Source organism: Lagenorhynchus albirostris, chromosome 2 (assembly GCF_949774975.1).
Source record: "Lagenorhynchus albirostris chromosome 2, mLagAlb1.1, whole genome shotgun sequence".
NCBI lineage: Eukaryota > Metazoa > Chordata > Mammalia > Artiodactyla > Delphinidae > Lagenorhynchus > Lagenorhynchus albirostris.
In genome coordinates, this window is record NC_083096.1 from 160,891,799 (window position 1) to 160,910,334 (window position 18,536).

Genomic DNA, 18,536 nt, shown 5'->3' on the forward strand with positions numbered 1-18,536 from the left:
TCTCCGCCCCTTCGTTCCCGGAAGTGGAGAGGAGCGGCGTTGCCATGGCGGCGACCCTGGGTAGGCGGGCCCCGCCCCTCCCCAGGCTTCCAGACTCCCACCCGGAATTCATTTCTACTCCACCTCCATCACCTAACCCCGACCACTGCTGCAATCCCGAACCTGGGCTCCTGGATCCACCTCCCCGGCCTCCCGGGGTCTGTCCTACCCGCCAATCACACCTGGGGCGTTGGAGAGCAAAGAAGGGCTGTAGGGGCGGCGGGCTGGGGATGGGAGGCCGGAGGAGGGCTGGGGCCGTGCGGTGGGGCGGCGCGGCGGGGGAGGGAGTGTCACTCGCATCTCCATCCAGGGCAGGTGCTGGCTCTGGTGCTGGTGGCCGCTCTGTGGGGTGGCACACAGCCGCTGCTGAAGCGGGCCTCCTCGCACCTGCAGCAGGTTCATGAGCGGACGTGGGCCCGGCAGTTGCTGCAGGAGACGAAGACCCTCTTCTTGAATACTGAGGTGCGTCGGTGAATGACCCCTTTCTCAGGCGTAGCCGCTAAGAATTTGGTCTCTGGAGTCAAACAGGTCAGGGTCAGAATCTGCATTCCACCACTTACTCGCTAGAAGCTCTTGGATGAATTCCTTGTCTGCCTTGAGCCTCAGTTTCCTCATCTGTAAAATGGGAATAATGTAACCATCTCATGGGGCAGTTGTGAGTATTAAGTGAGGTGAGGCACATAAAGCACTTAGCATTGGGCCTAGTACATAATTAGGGCCCAAATCTATGATGTTTTGAGCTGCTATTATTAATATTTTATTATGGTGATCCTTCCAACAGACCTTTCCGGAGGGAGGGCTTAGGGCTCAAATTGGCCCTGGGGAGGCAGGATATGGAGAACTACCTCTGACCCCAACGCTGCCAGTCTAGGCTAGTGGGAAAGACAAGACATAGACACAACCGTCTCTTAGGACTAAGGGCTTTGAGAGAGGTACAGATAAGTGCTGCGTGAGTTCACAGGAGGGAGGCTGGAGCTAGGGGACCAGGGGAGGGCTTCTTGGAGAGAGTAACACTGGCATTCAGAGACTTGCAGAATGGGGAGGATAGGAACCAGCAGGGCTGAGGGGGAGGGCATTCAGGGCAAAGGCATGGAATTCACTCAGTGACATTCCCTCTGCCCTGGAAGGGTTCTTTTCAGAGGGCTTAGGCCCTAGGCCCTTATAGCTACCCCTCCCTCCGAGGAAAGGCATATCTCAAAGCTCAAAGAAGGCAGCACTGCTCAGTTCAGCAATCACACTGACTGCAGTTTTCTTCTGTTTCCAGTACCTGCTGCCCTTTTCCCTCAACCAGTGTGGCTCCCTTCTCTACTACCTCACCTTGGCATCAACAGGTAGGTCTCTGGGTTAGAACTACTATGCTTAGTGGTGGAGGCCACCCGGAGAGTCACTGTGGGGAGGGTGTCTAAAACACCCTTGTTGCCATGAGTGAGGGAGAGCCCCCTGTCTCTGGTTCCCGAGCTGCACCCTCTTCTCTGGGCAGTAGGGCACGGTGGGCTGGTTATGAGTATGCTGCCAGGCACGAGAGTTGGTTTGAAGCCTGGCAGTCTCATGCAGTGGCAGAGGAAGAAAGAAGGTTCATTTTGCTGTGCCAAGGGCTGGCTTTGACACTCTTGCTTCCACTGCTTGCTACCTGCCTAACCTTGAGCAAGTCCCTTATTTGAACCTTGATTTTTTACAACTGGCTTCATAACACTGAGAGCATTAAATTCAGTGTATGAAAAGCATTTGGCAGAGTACCTGGTGCGCACTGTACCAGGAGGAGCTCAATAAACATAAATTGCCTTTCCCCCACTGTTGTTGACTGCCCTCTACTGCGTCAGATACTGTTCTAGTTTTCACATTTTAAAAAATTCTCATCTCAACCCTATGAAGTAGGCATGATTGTCTCCACCTAGGAGATGAAGTTACAGAACTTTGGGCAACTTATTGCATCTCTCTTTAAGTCCCACTGCATGTTCGTGCAGAAGGACTTGAAGCCACATATTACTAAAGTTTATGCTCTTTAACTTTGCTATGAGAATTTCACCTCTCCTGGAGTCTCACCTAGGCCCCCCAGAGACTTGACAGAAATTTGGGTCCCAGGTAGCCCTGGGAAACCCCTCAGAGGCCATAGGAGGGTGAGCGGATAGGCCGACCTCCAGACCTGCCACATCAGCTTCAACTAGAGTCACTCCGCTTTCATCTGTCTTATATTTTGGGCTTCTCATAGACTTCATTTAAAGGAAAGTTTGAAAGCCTCTGGCACTCCCTGCTGCCCAGAATGCTAAGCCCTCTGGTCAGCTGACTGCAGTTAGCCATTTACCAAGTTTTGAGCAAATTGGAATTTTAGGATCCTATTATCTCACCACCTACTCTGTATCCTTTAACGCCCACCCATTCTAATAATCAGAACAGTGGTCTCTGTTTATTAAGGATACATTCAGCCAAGGATATACACATGTTATCATATTTCATCTTACAACCCTGTTGTAAGGTGATGTTATCCTGCTATCACTGTTTGTCATGTAGGGCACAGGCTCAGAGTGTTTGAATGACCTAACCAAGGTGACATAGGGAAATCTGGGTCAGCCTCACTCCAGTGCCCTTGCTCTTCCCTTGTACCGTGCTGCTTCCCTCCCCAATCTCCTGTTGCAAACCAGACTTTAGCAGCCACTGCACTCGATGTAAAGTGTGAAAGCTTAAGGAAGGAGCTCTGAGTAGGTAGCTGTTGTGTCAGTTTCTTGGATGGCTAATGCCAGCCTCGGTGGGGCCTCGCAGGGGCTGAGGAGCTGCACGGTTCTCTCCTCCGCTACCTGAAGCAGGTGAGGCCCGGGAGGGCTGGGAAAGAGTGTGCTGAGAAGCCAACATGCACAGTCTGCCTGGCAGTTATGAGTCTTGTAAACTAGTAACTCAGCTTCTGATTTCGTTTTGTTTTTTGTATGTGTTTAAGAGCACTTAACGTAAAATCTATCTTCTTAAAAAGCTTTAGGTGTACAAAATTTAAGTGTAATAAATTTTAAGTTAACAGTGTTCTTAACTCCATTAGTCTTTTTGAAGTTTGTTTCTTGCAAGTCAGTCCCTCGGGGCTTCAAAACTAAGGAACAGACCCTGGACTGCGGTGACCTCTACTTAAGGCCCAGCCTTGTGGGGCCTGTCCTGTACCTGGCTTCCTACCGCTGACTTTTTTTCTCTTCTGTAATTCCGTAAGGCCCAAGTCTGAGCTGAAACAGAAACAAAATGTGCTTCACCTGCAGTTTTGGTTTGTCCTTATCCATCTAAATAGATTCAATAAGGGCACAGGCTTTGGAGTCAGGCAGACCTTGGTTTAAATCCTCAATTTGCCTCAATTTATGTGATGTTTTTGAGCCTTTGATTCTTTTATCTATGCAGAATGATGCTAATGCTCTTCCTGCAGTGTTTTTGTGAAGATTAATGAGATGTGTGCACAAAGCACCCGGCACATAATGTATACTTGATAAACGTGTTTGGTGTTAATAGCTACTGCATCCTATGGGTTTTGGGTACTTGTCTGTCCAGATGTCCTTGAGATCTCAGAAGTTCTCTTTGAGTGCAAAGATCTCATCCTTACCAGCAAACCAAGGTGGTCCCAGACCTTATAGTTCAGATCTTCATGCTGGAATCCTGAGGGAGCACTGAATTTAGAGTCAGGAGACCTGAGTTTGAATCCTGAGCTTTGCTGTGACTTCATCTGGAAAATGGGGTCATGAGATACCCTTTTTAAAAGACTGTCTTGATGATGTAATGAAAGTGTTTTGTGCCTAGAAAGACTTTTTTTTTTTGCATCTCAGAGATTCTTTTCATTCTGATCACTCAGATCTGACCCTAGCTGTGCCCATCAGTAACTCTCTGGCCATCATCTTTACACTGATTGTTGGGAAGGTCCTTGGAGAAGATATCGGTGGAAAACGTAAGTCTGGCCACTGCAAGTTTGGGGAGCCACTACTTGGGCTTTGACACCCCTGGGTTAGTTTTTTCCAGAGCCATCTCCCTTGGCCCGGTGAGGAGAGGATCTTCCCCGATCCTGCCCCTTTCTTCTGCAGCTCCACTGCTTCCTTGTGGTCATCAGAGTTTCCTTCCTCTGGGTAGTCTGGGGACAGACCCTGTCTGAGCCCTTCCCTCAGCCCTGCACCAGCTCCTACTGACATGGCTGGTCTCAGAGCCTCTCAATTTCTCCCCATGATCCCAGGAGCATTCGCAGGCATGGTGCTCACCGTGGCAGGAATTACACTCTGCATCACAAGCTCAGTGACCAAGACCCAGGGGCAACCATCTATGCCTTGAGTGGACCAAGGCCACCCTCCGGCTCTGCTGTCTCCAGGAAGCCCCTGGGCCATGAGGTAGAGGCAGTGAGCATGCGGACTTAGCCCTCCCACCCCCTTCCACTCCCCAGCCTCAGCTTCCTCATCTCTTGGGATAATAGCTACCTCATGGATCATAATAAGAGAACAAAAGTGAAAGGGTTTTGTAACTTCCACGTGCTGTTCACCTGCTGCTCGGATTTAGCACAAGAGACTTCACACGCACCCTCACCCTCAGCAACCTTTCTGTCCCAGCAGCACACTTTCTGCTGTCATGTCAGGCCCCAGGCCCCAGGCCTGCCACTGTTCCTGTGCCTGACCCAGACTATCCCAGCAGCTGGTTGGTGGACCGCAGAACTCCAGCCGCAAGAAGAGAGCCAGCTATAGTCTTTGAGCCAGAAATGCAAACAGGAGGGCTCCAGGGCTCAGCCTTGGCTGGCTGAGGAGGGAACTGAGGGGAAGGTGCATAAGAACAGCAGACGTTGGGGAGAGGGGTTTGCTGTTAGCCCTGCCTGTCCCTCCTGTGAGGTGGGTGCCGGCCCCTCTCAAACCGATCGACATCTATGGGCCCCCGCACTGCCAGACCCCAACGTATGGAGCAATGCCAGGTGAGCGGAAGTCTGTAATAAATGTGTAGTAGACAGATGGAGGTTGGTAAGTATTCTTTTATTGGGACGACCCACTCCCCAGTTTGTGTTCTTTCCCTGAAGCTCCGTTGGCTACTCATCTCTCTGGCCAGAGAAGCTCATAAGGAAATGGCCTCTGTGGCTGGGCTGGGCTGCTCTGCTCGGAGCGGAAAGGAGGCTGGGCTGTGGGTTCAGGGGCAGAAGAGGGGCTGCAGCGCACCCTGTGAGCCTAGGGGAGGCCCTGCTTCCTTGAGAACCGGCCGCTGGAGGCTGAGGATAAATGGTGGCCGCAGAGTGGCGGTCCCCAGTTCCTGGCTGCAGCTGCTGGCTCTCAAGATGGCAGAGCAGGGGCCAAGGCCGAGAGAGCTGCCCCAGCTCTGGCTGGCTTTCCAGGATCAGGGCCTCTTCCACTACCTGTGCTGCCCTCTGGAGGAGGCAGAAGGCCACACAGAACGGAGCCATTAGCACCCCACATCCAGCCTCCAGTCCTCAGCCTGGGGTTTGCCCACCCCAAGAAAGGAAGAGACCAGAAATTAGCATCTGTCCTCTCATTCAACAAGGTAGGAAGTCGGGCTCTGAGAGGTTAGGAGATTTGCTCACAATCACAAGGGAGAAGAATCGTTTCCGGGACCTAGAGCTGCCTGTTTCCAGCTCAGAACTCCTGTCCCAACATACGGCTTCCGGCCCTGGCCCCAGCCCACCTGATCCAGGGGTGCCTCTGTCCAGGTGGCTTCATCATGTGCTACTCCCTGGGCCCGTGCTGTCTCCATCCTTGCATGGGGAGCCCCATACACTCCCTTGACTTCTGATGTGGGAAGTTACAGGCCGATGCCTAGGCTGAGGAGCCCTCACATTCTTTCCCTTGACCCTCTCTACCAGCCCCTCCCCTCCCCTCCCCTCCCCTCCCCTCCCCTCCCCCTCGCCCAGGACCTCAGAGGATGGCAGGTTAGCTCAGAAGCAGGCCTTTGGCCCTACCCCCACCCCTTCCAAATCCCACCCCCGAAATGTCATGGCTTTGAGTTTCCATGTGCTTCTTTTCATAAACCAGGTCCCTGTGAAGAGGCAAGGGACTGGCCGTGCACACGGGGGAGTAGGAGACAGTCGTCCTGAAGTCCGGACCAGCTCTGAACCTGGGCATTCTGCCCCCATGGAACTCCCTCAGCATAGCAGGGACAATCCTACGTCACTGTTAGAGGCTGGCAGAGAAGGCCTTGGATTCTTGGGTCCCCTCAAGAGAGTGGAGAGCATGCTGAAAAGCTTGCTGGGGGCTGGCATAAAAAGCAGATGGCTCAATTTGCCTGGCTTCCTTTGGAGAGGACTGGGTTGCCTGTGCTCTGTGGCCATCGGCCTGCGGAGGGAACACTGGGCTTGAGCCGTGGGTGCAGGCTGGCCTTACCTTCTCCACTCCCAGTCAAGGTTTGAATGCTCCTGGTGGGAGCTTGGAAGAGGAGATGCCATCCATCTTCATAGCCTGCCTCCTCCCTCCCTGCTCCCTCTTCCATCAGGCTGCCTTATCCAGGGACACGGCAGATGGTGCCTGGTATTCTAGATGCCCAGTGAAACCAGGCCGCATCCCCCTACCCCCCACTCAGTGCTCACTGGCTCATCTCTTGGGAGGGCTCAGGCTTGGGATAAGATGGGGAGTTGATAAGCATCTTTGGACCCTGTTGTGCCAGATTCCGTCTCCAAGCATCCAGCCTGGCATTAGGTCCAGCATCTCAGAGTCCTGAAGGTCTTCACAGAGCCCAGATAAGCTGGCTTCAGACCAGTTTCTGGTCTGGCCCCTGTCAATAACTGTGTTAACCTGAACGAATCACTTCACTCCTCTGAACTTCAGCTTCTCCTCTGGAAAACGGGAATAATAATCTCTGTTTCACAAGATTATTGAGAGGATGCAGTGAGATAAGGTCAGAGGCTGAGCTGGAAGAGGATTCGGCTAGTCACTCCTTTTCCTTCCCACCCCCCATGACCCCCTGCCTCACCTACCCCCTGCTGTGGAGCCTGGACTTTGGGTCTGGGGGTTGCCTGCAGTGAAAAAAGAGAAGGCTTGTAGGAGGCAGAGCAGGACATGGAGTCAGGGTGGCTTCCTCTGCTCTAACCTGCTACCCTTCCACCTCACACATACATACCAGCAGCCCCTGGGCAGTGAGGGACGAGGCACCAGATAGGGGAGGGCCTTGAACCATCCTCTCCGACAGCCACATAGTAATGGCCACTCACCAGAGCCTCCCTTGCTGACAGTGGGAGCCCATCCAGGGTGCAGAGTCTGGGAGAGAGGTGAGTACATAAGGGCCGGTGAACAAGATGTATCTTCATATGCAGCAGACTACAAGGGAGTGGGTACAGCTATTTCAAGGTGCCCTTTGGCTGCTGGCCCTCTGGGCACCAGGGCCAGTCACCCAGGCTCTGCCCTGGCTCCGAGGGCTGGGCTGGAGGGGCCTCTCCCTGAGGCACAGAAAGAAGTCTCATTTGGGGAAACATGGTTTCCTTTTGCCTTTTCATCCTCAAGGGCAGCGAAAAGCAGTAGGGAGGCTCCCTTTGGGGACATTCAGGTCTCCACAGTCCCCAAACTCACTTGCGCATAGCCCCGCTCTGTAATTTCACCTTCTCAGTCAGGAGTTTCAACACTGCTTCCCAGTCCGTGCTGGCAGCCTGGGACAGCTTCAGGCTAAATGGGGGGCTTAACAGGTCCCCATTCCTGAACACACTGGGACAAAGAGCAGCCTGGTAAGGGGAAGGGTCCCCAGAACTACCTACGTGTGAGAGGAAGAAGGATGGCACAGCGGCCAGAAGATGGTCCAAGAACCAGTGTGTTGTTTTTCACCCATTAAGCATGTTGGACTTTTTATATCCCAGTCGCCAGGGGCTCCTGGAACAAATCCACCCACTTTCCCTTGGTCTCCCTGAAACAAAAATCTCTGCCCCTGTTCCCCAACACGAGCACTCACTGGATACAGCAGGGGGAACCTGCAGGTAGCCGCTGTCCAAGGGCCCCATCACATGGCTGCTGAATCACAGGAGGGCCCTGAAACCCGTCAGGCCCCCAGATCAGGAGCGAGTTGAGGCCTTTTGTCAGGGATAGGTCAGTCCAAGGTGGGTAGGGTGAGGGAAAGAAACCAGACTGCGGCAGAAGAGGGGGCAAGGAGGGATGGGACTGGTGACGCCTTTCACCAAAGGGTACTTCTACCTCCCCTAGGTCACATTCTTAACCCCCTCCCATCCGTCTGTTTTATGGCTTCCTCTTTCCTCTGAGGACCATAGCCTGGAGCTAAAGTAAAGTAAAAGTTTGGGAACGGCACAAGGAACAGTGTCTTGAAATCCTGCACCCGAGAAGGCTCCAGAGCTCCAGGGCTCCTGACTTCCCAGACCAAAGTGGGGGCAGCCCCCAGGGGAATGGGAGAACAGAGGCCTGGGGGCTGGTCGGCCCCAGGACTTACAGGTAGTCTGCTGCTCTTCCCACCTGGATCCTCCCCTCTAGGGTGTAAAGAGCTGAAAGGACAGATAGGTCACTGGTCATCTTGGGGAGCCTGGGTCCTCAACAGCCCGGCAGCTGCCAGAGCGTGGGGCTGGGGCCCAGTTCACCAAGTCTTCCTTCCCACTGGAATAGTCTCAGTCATCTCGGTCTGGAAACAGATGCTGATACTTGAACCTGCCTCAGGTTATGTATCAGGCTGGACATCCAGTCTGGGGTCTCAGACCCAAACCACAAGATTAAAGGTCGACATCCTCCTGTATCTCAGAAATTTTCTCATTCATGATGTGTGCGGTTTCATCTCATTTTGTATGAGAACGAGGGCAAGTTAAGTGACTCACCTAAGCAACATGGAAGTGACAGAGCCCAGACTCTAAGTCTGTCTGGCTCCCAACTCCTGACTCCTTAACTCTCAGCAACCTCAGCTGAGAGCAGAGGAGGACCTGGAAGCCAGATCTGAGCTGGAAGCTCAGACACTCAAATTATTTATTCTCCCATCTTGGAAAGCATAGCCCCACCCTGTAAAGGACAATCCCAGCCTAATGGAGAGCACAGGATGCCTAAGCACAGCAGGGAGGAAGTGATGGATGGATTTAGAGTATTTAGTGGTGGTGGTGATGGGCATGGTGGTGGTAAGGACCCAATCAGGAACAGCCTTTGGAAAAAGGGGCTCAACCAGCAGAATGTTCTTCTTCCCACTGGTTGGTCCTGGCTGGATGGGCATGAACATCAGTGTAAGACTTTGACTGGAACTGTGGCTCCACGTGTTATTTATGTACTCTCAGGTAGGTTATTTCACTATCTTGATTTCCCCTTCCAAAGAATGGGGATAAGACCACCCCCTTCATAGGATTGCTGTATTCCGTGAGATACACAGGAAGTACTGAACACATGCTGTTGCTATCGCTATTACCTCTCTCCCCAGGCTCTTTGACCAGCCCCAGCCCACTCACGGGAACTTGCGGAATCGTTCAAAGCCAGCAGCCACATACTGCCCTCTGTTCTGCAGGTCTGCCAGGTCAGTGACAGGGTGGCCATGACAAGGCGTGTAGACAGCACGCACGGCCAGTGGGGCCTGCACAGCCGATGTCACATCACAGAGGAAGGTCTCCAGGGTGGGGAAGCAGTGTTGAGTCACTACCAGCTGGTGGCCTGGGGAGAAGGGGTCCCCATTCCGGGACACCACTACCCTCTTGGCTGCTGGACTGCCACCTGCCATAGCGTGTCCCCGGCTAGAGACGCAGAGCTGTTGCCAGGCAACTAAGGCAGGGCTGGGAGCAGTGCCAATCAGAGGTGGAGTCCTGCCCTCTCACCCAGAAAGGCAGGGAGAGCCTCCATAGGAGCATCTGTCTGCATTCAAGGTCTCATCCAACCTGCTCTTGGTGGGGCCTCACAAGAGTACGGTGGGTCTGATCACTACATATGAAGAAAGAGCCTGGGACTCAGTGAGAGAGGCAGTGGCAGAGATGACACTGAAACACAGATGTTCCAGTACTGGGTGGAGCGAGGGACTCTCAGCCTCCCTGCCACTCTGCAGCCCAAGGGCTGAGCTTAAAGGAAGATCAGCTTTGGGGGCTGTTCCCCAAGGATGGCTAGTCTGCTCCTGGGCTGTGGCTCCCAGCCAGCTCTGGGGAAGATGCCCCATGTCAGCAGGAAGTGAACAGGAGGGCCCAGAGTCTGTCCCGACCAGAGGCAGAAGATAAATACAACCAGGCTCAGAATCTAAGGAACACCTTTATTCTCCATCAGCCCCCCAACTTTGCTCACCCCAGGTGGCTCCTATCCCAAAATTTGGGTTGAGCCACAGGCAGAGGATGAAAGTATCCTCCTATCTCTACTGATGCCAGCTCTGTGCTCCAGCTTCTCTTGGCCTCATTAGCCACCAGTACCCACGGGCAGGGGCAGGAGGTAGAGCTGGTACCAGGGAGCTACAATGAGGTCTTGTCTCCCTCATTGCCTTTTCATAGAATCCCTCTTTGGAACCTGGTCTTCCCTGGTTCCCCAGGGTCTAGCCTGGTGGTCCTGTTTTCCACAGTCGCCCCCTCCAGTGATCCTCTCCTGTGTGGTCTGACCCTGTGGAAGACAGTTTCTCAGGTGGCCTTGATCCTCTGGTTTTTCCATCCTTCATGGCTAGATTCATTGGAGGTTCTATCTGTGGAGCTTTTATCACTAGGAGTCCGGCCCTCGGGGTGGTTTAGCCTTCCAGAGATCCAGGCCACCATGCTCTGCCAAAGTCCCGTCACAGATGACACGGTCCTCTGAGAGGCCCAACTCTCGTGGCCCAGCTCTTTGGCAATCACGCTCTTTTTGGCAATCACGCTCTTTTTGGCCTGGCCCTCTGGGAGAGTTGTCTTCAATGTCTGGGTCCTCACCGAGTGTGGGCAGCTGTGTCCTGGCCTTTCCAGAACAGTAGCCCCTAGATTTGAGGCCTTTGTGGGTCTCATCCTCTAGAAGTTTTGTCAGCTGCAGGCAGGTCCCTCCATAGGTCTGTTCTCCACACTCTGGCTCTTTGGTGAGCCTTTTCCCTATGGCCTGATTATCCCGTGGTGTGGGCAGCCGTGGTCCTGTCTGTCTGTAGCATAGGTCCCTGTACTTAGCCCCAGCAGTGGTTTTGTCTGTAGTGGCCAGTATTTCTGGGGTTTTATGGGGTTGTGATCTGAGTCTCCAGCAGGAGTCATCTATGTGGTCTGGCTCTCTAGTAGTTCTGTAGGACTGGTCTTCCAGTGGTGGGCCTGGTCGTGACCCAGCTTTCTCACAGCCCTGTCCCCCATGGTCTGCGCACAAGCTGGGCTCGTCTCTGGCCTGGTTCGCCTCTGGGGATCTCAGTGTTTGTTTGAGAATTAGGTACTGTTGGAGAAGAGAACACTGTACCAGGCAGGCCTGCTTGGGCATGGCAGGAGGCTTTTCCCTAACCCCCACCCTTGGCCCTAAATGTGCAGAGAGGGCTCCAAATTAGTGCCTACCTCCTTACGGCTATTGATGGCCTGTTGCAGCCACAGCAGCTCCATAGCCAAGTGGCTGCGGTGGTACTGGAGCTCCTGGAGCTCAGTCTGGCTGTGGGGCAGTCCTGGACCTGCAGCTTCTGTGAAGGAGGGAAGAATGAAGGGAGAAAGCCTTGAGGGGGCAGACAGTGGGCACTGGCCTAGCATTAGACCCTGGCACCCTCCCCCTGCCCACCCATGAGTTGCCCCCAACCAAGCAGAGGGAAGAAGGAAAGGGATGCAGCTTATCTAGCACAAGCCTTTCACTTTTCAGATGGGAAAGCTGACACCCAGAGAGGGTCAGGGGCTTGCCCTGATCTAGGCAGAGAGGTACCTGGGTTCTCCATCTTTGACATGTCTCTGGTCTCCTCTTGGCTCGGTTTCCTGGTCCTCCTGCTCTGCTCATCCTGAAGCCATGGGCTATCATCTCTGCAGGGAAGACTGCCTGAGTTTGCTGCGCTCTCTCCTGACTTCTTCAGTATCATCTCCTCCCAGATGGCCTCTTTCTCAGGCTCTTTACATGGGAAGCAGCTCCACAGTTCCTGCTCTGGATTTGGTACCCTCTCTCCAGCTTTCCAGGTCTGATGGGATTTTACCTTCTGAGAAATCAGTCAGAAAGTTATGAGAGCCCCAAGGCTAAACCCTCCAAGTGTCTGGGTGCCATGATTTAGCATACAAGTTGATGAGGATTAAGGACTGGGGTGTGAGGAGGTTGAGTCTGCTGCCTTTTCCAATGAGAATAGCTTGTCAGCATGAAGAGTGGAATCCCCTGCCCAGGTCCTTCTTCCCCCTCTCTTCTACCTCTAGGGTGTGTAGTACCTTTGGGAGAAATCGGGGCCTGGGAATCCAGCCCTCAGTCCACTGAAGCGTGCCCAGATCACCCTCGATCTCTCGTACAATAGCCTCATATTCAGCTCGAAGACTCTGGAACTGGCGTCGGACCAAGAAGCCCCGGACGCAGGCCTGGTGTGGAGAACGAGGGGAAAGAAAACCCTTATCACTGCAACATGGGGGCATCTTGGGGGATTCTTCTGGAGAGGTCTGCAAGAGAGGACCCGGCCCCCGGGAGAGGACAGGTGACGCTGTGTGTTGGTGCTCTGGGGGTTCGAGGGAGCGTGCTGGGCTGGATCCACCTCGTCGATTAAAGGCCCTTCCCTTCATTTCCCTGATCCCGTAGGAGTGTGTAATGGGAGTGGGGGGCGCGTGAGGGTCCGTGGGGTCCCCGCATTCTTCAGGCCGGTGGGGCTGGGTCGGTAGGTTCAGAGGTGGGCACGCGGGCAGGTTACTAGACGTGACAGCCTCATCTTGTCCAAAGGTCCCAGTCCGAGATCCCGTGCGGGGGAGGAATCATGCGCACCCCAGCCTGCCCCGCACCTGCAGCGCGGTCGCCTTCCGATCCAACCGTTCCCGCTCCATCCGGGCGCAAACTGACCCGCCCGGCGCCTGCGCAGTGCGTCACCAGTCTGCGCCGCGCTGGCCGGCTCAGGCCCCGCCCCGCCGTCTCCATGGCAACCTTTCGGCTCCTGCCCTGGGGCTGGACGCCAACTGGCACCTGTCCCCAACTCCCACTCCCAGAGCAGCACAGGGGAGTCCAGCCCCGCGAGCGGGACCTCCCAAACCAGAAGTTTGTTGCAAAGGGGCGTTCCCGCGAGAGCTGGGGCCCGGGCGCCCCTGCCGAGTAAAGGCGCGAGGAGAGGAGAGAGGACACAGAGCCGCTTTCTTTCTTTATGGTTTAATTCCATCCAATGCCCCCCTCCCCCATAGCACCTGGGGGGGCCGCGGAACACCCAATCGAGTCCGTAAAAAGTCACAGTTTGAAGGGAATGAGAAGGGGCGGTCTGAGCCTGGGTCCGACACCTACACAGCTGACGGCTCCTCAGGCTCGGCGTTCTCAGCCAGGTGCAGCTTCTGTCTGTGCCTGTCAAGGATTGTGATGCTCTGGACCCGGGTCCTTGCAGCCCTATTTTCCCAACCTGCACAGGCTCAGTTTCCCCGACTGCGCAAAAGGGCAGGGGCCAGGGACTCTGGAGTGCTCCGTGGTCTGGGGTTGCAGTCCTCACCTGTCCTTCTTGCTAGGTGCCTTACCCCCTTCGCTTTTGCTTTAGATCATGCAGGAGCGTGCACCCGCACTACTTCTGATAGAACTAGATGCGGAGATAATTTAAGTCAGTAAAAAGAATTGTTCAGTGCTGAAAGAATAGGAAGACATCAGACAAGCTTTGCCATGGATTGGTGTCGGCTAAAGTACTTGCTAAGATTTTTTTTTTTTTTTTTTGGTGGCCTCTCCCGTGGCGGAGCACAGGCTCCGGACGCGCAGGCTCAGCAGCCATGGCTCACGGGCCCAGCCGCTCCGCGGCATGTGGGATCTTCCCGGACCAGGGCACGAACCCGTGTCCCCTGCATCGGCAGGCGGACTCTCAACCACTGCGCCACCAGGGAAGCCCCTTGCAAAGATTTTGATAAGCAAGTAAAACATATTCCCTGCAATCACCTTTCTTTCTCCTAATATTTGGGGAATTCTTTCTGCACCCTCTACCTGGGTATGGGGAATTTGTGGCTAATTCTGTAGGACTGAAGATGTTGGTTATCTGTAAAGATTCCTGCAGGGTGGTGGGGAGGCCGAAGCTGATTTTATCTCTGGGAGGCGTGCACACACTTACACACTGTCAAGTCCCCTTGAAAGGATACATAGAATTACTGAGATCTTCCAGCTGTCAACAGAGAGAGAAAGGGAAGTTTTTGTAAGGAGGGGCACCTGGTCAAACTCCAGATGCTCTGGGGTTCATCTTCTGGTGTGGGGTTGAGAGGCCCAGAGCTTTGGGCTCCATGCACTCCCAGCTTTTCACCCAGGGGCCAGGAATGGTCTTAGAAGCATGTACCCCTCCACACACCCTCTGGTGCCCCCAGGAACTGAAGCACCCAGCCCTGACCCACATTGCTAAGCAGCTGGTCCAGGTTGCGGTCAGCCATCGTCTTCTTCTGCTCCTCAGGTAGCCCCTCAGTGACCCCGTCCTCCTCCTCCTCCTCCTCCTCCTCCTCTCCACACACGTCCAGGCTGAAGTGCAGCCGGGCCAGCTTCTCCTGCATCTCCCGCACGTGTTCCAACTGCTCAAAGGAGCATTCCTTCCCTGGACAACACCTGTCAGCTCTGGGAGCAAGCTTGGGACCCTGGTCCCAGCCACGCCCCAGATACCCAGTCCTCCAGCCCCACCTACATGCCCTCTAAGCCCCGCCCCCAGGACTCACCGAAGGCCTGCAGCCGGCCTGAGTGGAAATCATTGAGCAGGTTCAGCAGCCCACCTTCCATCTCATAGACATCGGTCACCTCGGTCAGGAACGAGTGCTGCAGGGGGGTGCCTGCAGAGCCACCCCCACCTCCTGCCAGCACTGGGCGGCATTTCTCCTTGCTGACCCTGGGTGGGTGGGCATGGCCATGGTTACAGGGTGAGTGGCAGCCAGGTAACCCCAGGTCTTCTGTGCCATCTGTCTATGCACTAATTCACCCTTCTATCCACCCACCAATGTAAATGGATGTTTCGCCCTGTTCTGGGCACCGGGATGGGTAAAGGGAAGGGAGTGGGTGAAGAAGGGTGAGGGTGAGAAGTCAAAAGAAGTCTTTTTCTGCCAGTGATACATCCAGAACCATGCCTGGAATGGGGCTCCTGGGTTCCAGTCTGAGCACCTCACTCATTCTTCCTGTGACCCTGGGTGAATCACTTGTCCTCACCGGTCCTCAGTGAACTTGGGGACAATTACTCCCGTATTACCATGAAAGCCATCTTACCTCTTCCAAAAATATCTTTCTGCCCCTCTTGTTTGTAAAAACCTTTTCTTTGAATTTTCCATTGCCCTCGGGATAACACTGAATGATCTTTCCAGCTTGGCCCCACTGCCTCTCCAGTTGCGTCTCCTACTATCCCTGCCCCAGCCCTGAGCTTCAGCTACCCCGACTTGGCCATCTCCCAACATGCCTCTCAGGCAGGTGGTGCCAAAGGCACAGGGAAACACAGTAATCAGAGAAAGAACGCATGGGTAGTGGAAACAAACACAGACACTATAGGGTAGGAGGCAAATTTTCAATCATTAAAAAAATTAAGCGGAGAATTCAAATTGTTCACCCAAGTATCCCCTCACCATTTCCTACCCCATGACAATCCAGGACCACCAAATCACCTGTGGTTCCTGGAACCTTCCAGGCAATATTTTCCTACCATACTTCTGCCAGGCAAGCCCCTCAGCTTAGAACATTCTCCCTCTCCAGTGTGCCCAACAGCCTTCTCTGACTCACTTCCTGGAAGTTTGCTCACTCCCTGCGCTGAGGTGCATCATCATACTGTGTGATGCCGGTGACCCACCTGGCCTTTTCCCAACACACTTGAGAGTAGGAACTGGGTCTGAGTTCTCAGGGGCCGGTGGGGGGTGGGAGGAGCCCCAGGGAAGGCATGGATTACTGCTTAGTAACGGTAGGCTAAGGCCCCCTTTACCTTCCTGCCCACAGGGCTCAGCCCAGAGTTAGGGTCCCTCCCTCCTTGCCCTCTTCCCTTCTGTACCCACCTCTTGAACTTGGCCCGCTGCTTGGGGGATGGCAGATGAGGGAGTCCCAGGGCCAAGGAGCCGCTGTGGCTGGTGGGCACTGGGACCCTGCGTAGTGTGCCTGGGGGCTGGGCTGGCTGGGTCAGGCAGGGCTTGGGACTCCTTTTCTTCTTCTTATCCTCCATTGGATGCTGGCTAGGCCTCAGGCCCTGGGAGGGAGGAGTCCCACTGAGATAGTGAGGGGCAAAGCCATCCCTCCACCTAGCAATCCCTGAGAGCTGCAAAGGATGGCCCCCAGACCTTCCTAACTCTCCCCTCAGCTGCCCAGTATGGGCAAGGCCAGGTGCCAGCACCTACTGCTGGGGTCACAGATGTGTATTTGAAGGAACTTCTGTGGCCCACCCCAGGTCCTCCTTGCCTTCCAGTTTTAGCCTGAAAACCTAGGCCCTGCCTCAAAGGGCTGGACCAGACACTATTTTCCTGTTGCTGCTGCTCCTGGGGTTTCCTGTCCCTGTAGCTGCGGGGGCGGAGCTGGCAGAGGAAATGTAGGGGGAGACAGGGTGGACGTGAGCTGGCAGGAGCCCGGCTGAGGATTACGAGTGTCTTAACTTGGCTCCGTTCTATTTATCAACTGCCTGGACAGACGCTGACAAACCTCAGCATGGAAGGTGACAGAGATGTGGATGGGATCACCTGGGAAGACCCCGGTGTCAGGCAGTAACCCCTGAGGATGGGCAGCAATGGCAGAAGCCGTGGCACGCTGGCAGGGCTCAGTGTGGTTTCCCCGCACTGGCATCCCTCCTCTTCCACCCCGCCCCCAATGGCAAACACCAGGAGACTCCCAGAAGTTCCCTGGGACAGACTTCCAGCCGCTTCACCCTCCCCAGTCAGGAAGTCCCCGCTTGGCTTCAGCTGCAGCCAGAGAGGGCCGCGTGGTCGGGCACGTAGCAGGCAGCCTGGGCCTCCAACAAAGGCTGCGCCCGAGGCTGGCACCGCTGGATCTCCCGCCCGGCCCCGCCCCTTCAGCCCCAGGTCCGCGGAGGCCGCCCCCCAGATGGAGGTCTGAAGACCCTTTACGGGGTTTCCTCAAGCTGCTTACTCCCAGTTTCCACCACCAAGCCCGACTCCGCACTCTGGGATGGCGGTGGCGCTGGGGGCATAAGCATTTAAATGGTACGAGGCTGGCTGGCACTGGTGTGGGACAGCGGTGGTGGAGGGGAGACAGAAGCGCGTCAAATGCCTGGCCCAGCAGCAGCTTGGTTCAATTAAGGACTCGATAGAAAAACTGCAGCGGGAGCCTCGGCTCCCCAGGAATGGCTGGGAGCGACCTGGGATCTATTTCCCACAATCTCCAAAGCCGTGTGCCGAATGGATCGCTCATCTCGGGAGCCAGGATCCGAAATGGAGCATCAGACCCGCGTCATTGAGCCTCTGCACCCACTCCCGAAGTGGGTAACTGACCTGGAGGTTTGGGGTCTGGAGCGATGCTTCCGTGGGGGTTCCCTCCGCCCTCCGCAGCACTCTCCAACTCGGGAACGGAAAGGGTGGAAGCTGAGCTCGCAAGAGGTAATTTGCATTTAAAGAGAAAGTGACCTTTTTTAGAGTGGGATGGAGTAAGATGGGAGGAACATCCCCACATTTATTAAGCTGTCCCTTTCACTCGACTTTACCTCTCCAGCTGAGCTAAGGTGATGACATTGGTTGTGTGATGGCAATCTAAAAAAAAAACGCTTTCACTTTCCTATCAGTTTTGGAGAGAAGTTACAGTCCCTTACCAAATGGTGGCAGCTTTGTCAGAAATGGAGGGGAGGAGGAGGTGGGGGGTAGAGAATGAATGAATATATATATATATATATATATATATATATATATATAGAGAGAGAGAGAGAGAGAGAGAGAGAGAGAGAGCATATAAGAAGCACAAGAAGCAGCAGCAGCAGGAAGAAACTGCAAGAGAAGACAACCATCTTTCAAGTGAGTCCCGGTCCCCTATTAAGCATTTTACGTACATTTAATCCTCCTAACAACCCTGAAGGAAGGTAGTCATTTTACTGAAAGTCAACAAGTCTTTTTTAAAAAATATATTTATTTATTTGGCTGCACCCGGTCTTCATTGCGACATGCGGGATTTTCAGTTGCGGTATGCAAACTCTAGTTGTGTCACATGGGATCTAGTTCCCTGATTACAGATCAAACCCGGGCCCCCCACGCTGGGAGCCGCTGAACCACCATGGAAGTCCCAACAGTAGTCTTCTGAGGTAACACCATTCCCCCACAGCACGCAGACACTCTTTGCTGGTAGGTGGTGAGGGCTGTATTCAGTCACTCATGAAATGACAAGACCAAGCCTACCCTCTCCCCACACCCAGGCCTAGGGGCCACGTGTGGGGAGCATCAGGTTAGAGCAAAACCAGTGTGATTACCCAGCGCTTGACACCAGCCCCCAGAGGGGAAACTTACGTGCCTGATGGGAGGCTGACCCAGCGCTGCTGGTGCCGCCCCAGGAGGCCAGACCAATGGGGCAGCTAACAAAAGACCTGGCAGAGGCTCCCAGCTCAGGTCCCCAGAGAAGCATCTGATGCAACAG

The 18,536-nt window shown here is 54.5% G+C and overlaps 4 protein-coding genes across 14 annotated transcripts; 1 reads left to right on the top strand and 3 right to left on the bottom strand.

Annotated features, from left to right (window-relative positions):
• The first annotated feature begins 19 nt into the window (after positions 1 to 19).
• On the top strand, positions 20 to 12,717 carry TMEM234 (transmembrane protein 234). 8 transcript variants are annotated; one of them, XR_009539008.1, is made up of 7 exons: positions 20 to 60; positions 350 to 501; positions 1,304 to 1,370; positions 3,854 to 3,946; positions 4,596 to 4,945; positions 9,361 to 9,453; positions 11,830 to 12,644. XR_009539008.1 is itself a non-coding variant. In XM_060140710.1 (5 exons), exons 1-5 carry the CDS (start codon positions 45 to 47, stop codon positions 4,778 to 4,780), a joined length of 513 nt encoding a protein of 170 aa, XP_059996693.1. In that variant the 5' UTR covers positions 20 to 44; the 3' UTR covers positions 4,781 to 4,982. The 8 variants fall into 8 exon arrangements, 3 of the variants coding, with proteins under 3 accessions (XP_059996693.1, XP_059996695.1, XP_059996696.1); XR_009539011.1 differs by lacking the exons at positions 4,596 to 4,945; positions 9,361 to 9,453 and adding an exon at positions 4,226 to 4,376 and having other exon boundaries at positions 11,830 to 12,717; XR_009539007.1 differs by lacking the exons at positions 9,361 to 9,453; positions 11,830 to 12,644 and adding an exon at positions 6,012 to 6,317.
• Positions 5,295 to 9,654, bottom strand: DCDC2B (doublecortin domain containing 2B). The gene is given in 12 exon segments (XM_060141950.1): positions 5,295 to 5,341; positions 5,344 to 5,389; positions 5,665 to 5,768; positions 5,945 to 6,015; positions 6,226 to 6,311; positions 6,934 to 6,988; positions 7,093 to 7,147; positions 7,150 to 7,229; positions 7,539 to 7,670; positions 7,912 to 7,988; positions 8,401 to 8,452; positions 9,389 to 9,654. Coding segments are annotated over 12 exon segments (1,071 nt in total).
• On the bottom strand, positions 10,157 to 12,832 carry IQCC (IQ motif containing C). The gene is given in 7 exon segments (XM_060140709.1): positions 10,157 to 10,540; positions 10,542 to 10,618; positions 10,620 to 11,282; positions 11,399 to 11,517; positions 11,751 to 12,015; positions 12,236 to 12,379; positions 12,791 to 12,832. Coding segments are annotated over 7 exon segments (1,407 nt in total). The 3' UTR covers positions 10,157 to 10,443.
• Positions 12,833 to 13,132: 300 nt separating this feature from the next.
• On the bottom strand, positions 13,133 to 17,541 carry CCDC28B (coiled-coil domain containing 28B). Of its 4 annotated transcripts, none has more exons than XM_060140715.1 (6): positions 17,411 to 17,486; positions 15,971 to 16,158; positions 14,663 to 14,829; positions 14,351 to 14,544; positions 14,105 to 14,127; positions 13,133 to 13,328 (listed from the first exon to the last, which is right to left on the bottom strand). In XM_060140715.1, exons 2-6 carry the CDS (start codon positions 16,132 to 16,134, stop codon positions 13,274 to 13,276), a joined length of 603 nt encoding a protein of 200 aa, XP_059996698.1. In that variant the 5' UTR covers positions 16,135 to 16,158; positions 17,411 to 17,486; the 3' UTR covers positions 13,133 to 13,273. The 4 variants fall into 4 exon arrangements, with proteins under 4 accessions (XP_059996698.1, XP_059996697.1, XP_059996699.1 ...); XM_060140714.1 differs by lacking the exon at positions 17,411 to 17,486 and adding an exon at positions 17,190 to 17,404; XM_060140716.1 differs by lacking the exon at positions 17,411 to 17,486 and adding an exon at positions 17,190 to 17,404 and having other exon boundaries at positions 13,133 to 13,560; positions 14,077 to 14,127.
• Between the last annotated feature and the right edge of the window lie 995 nt (positions 17,542 to 18,536).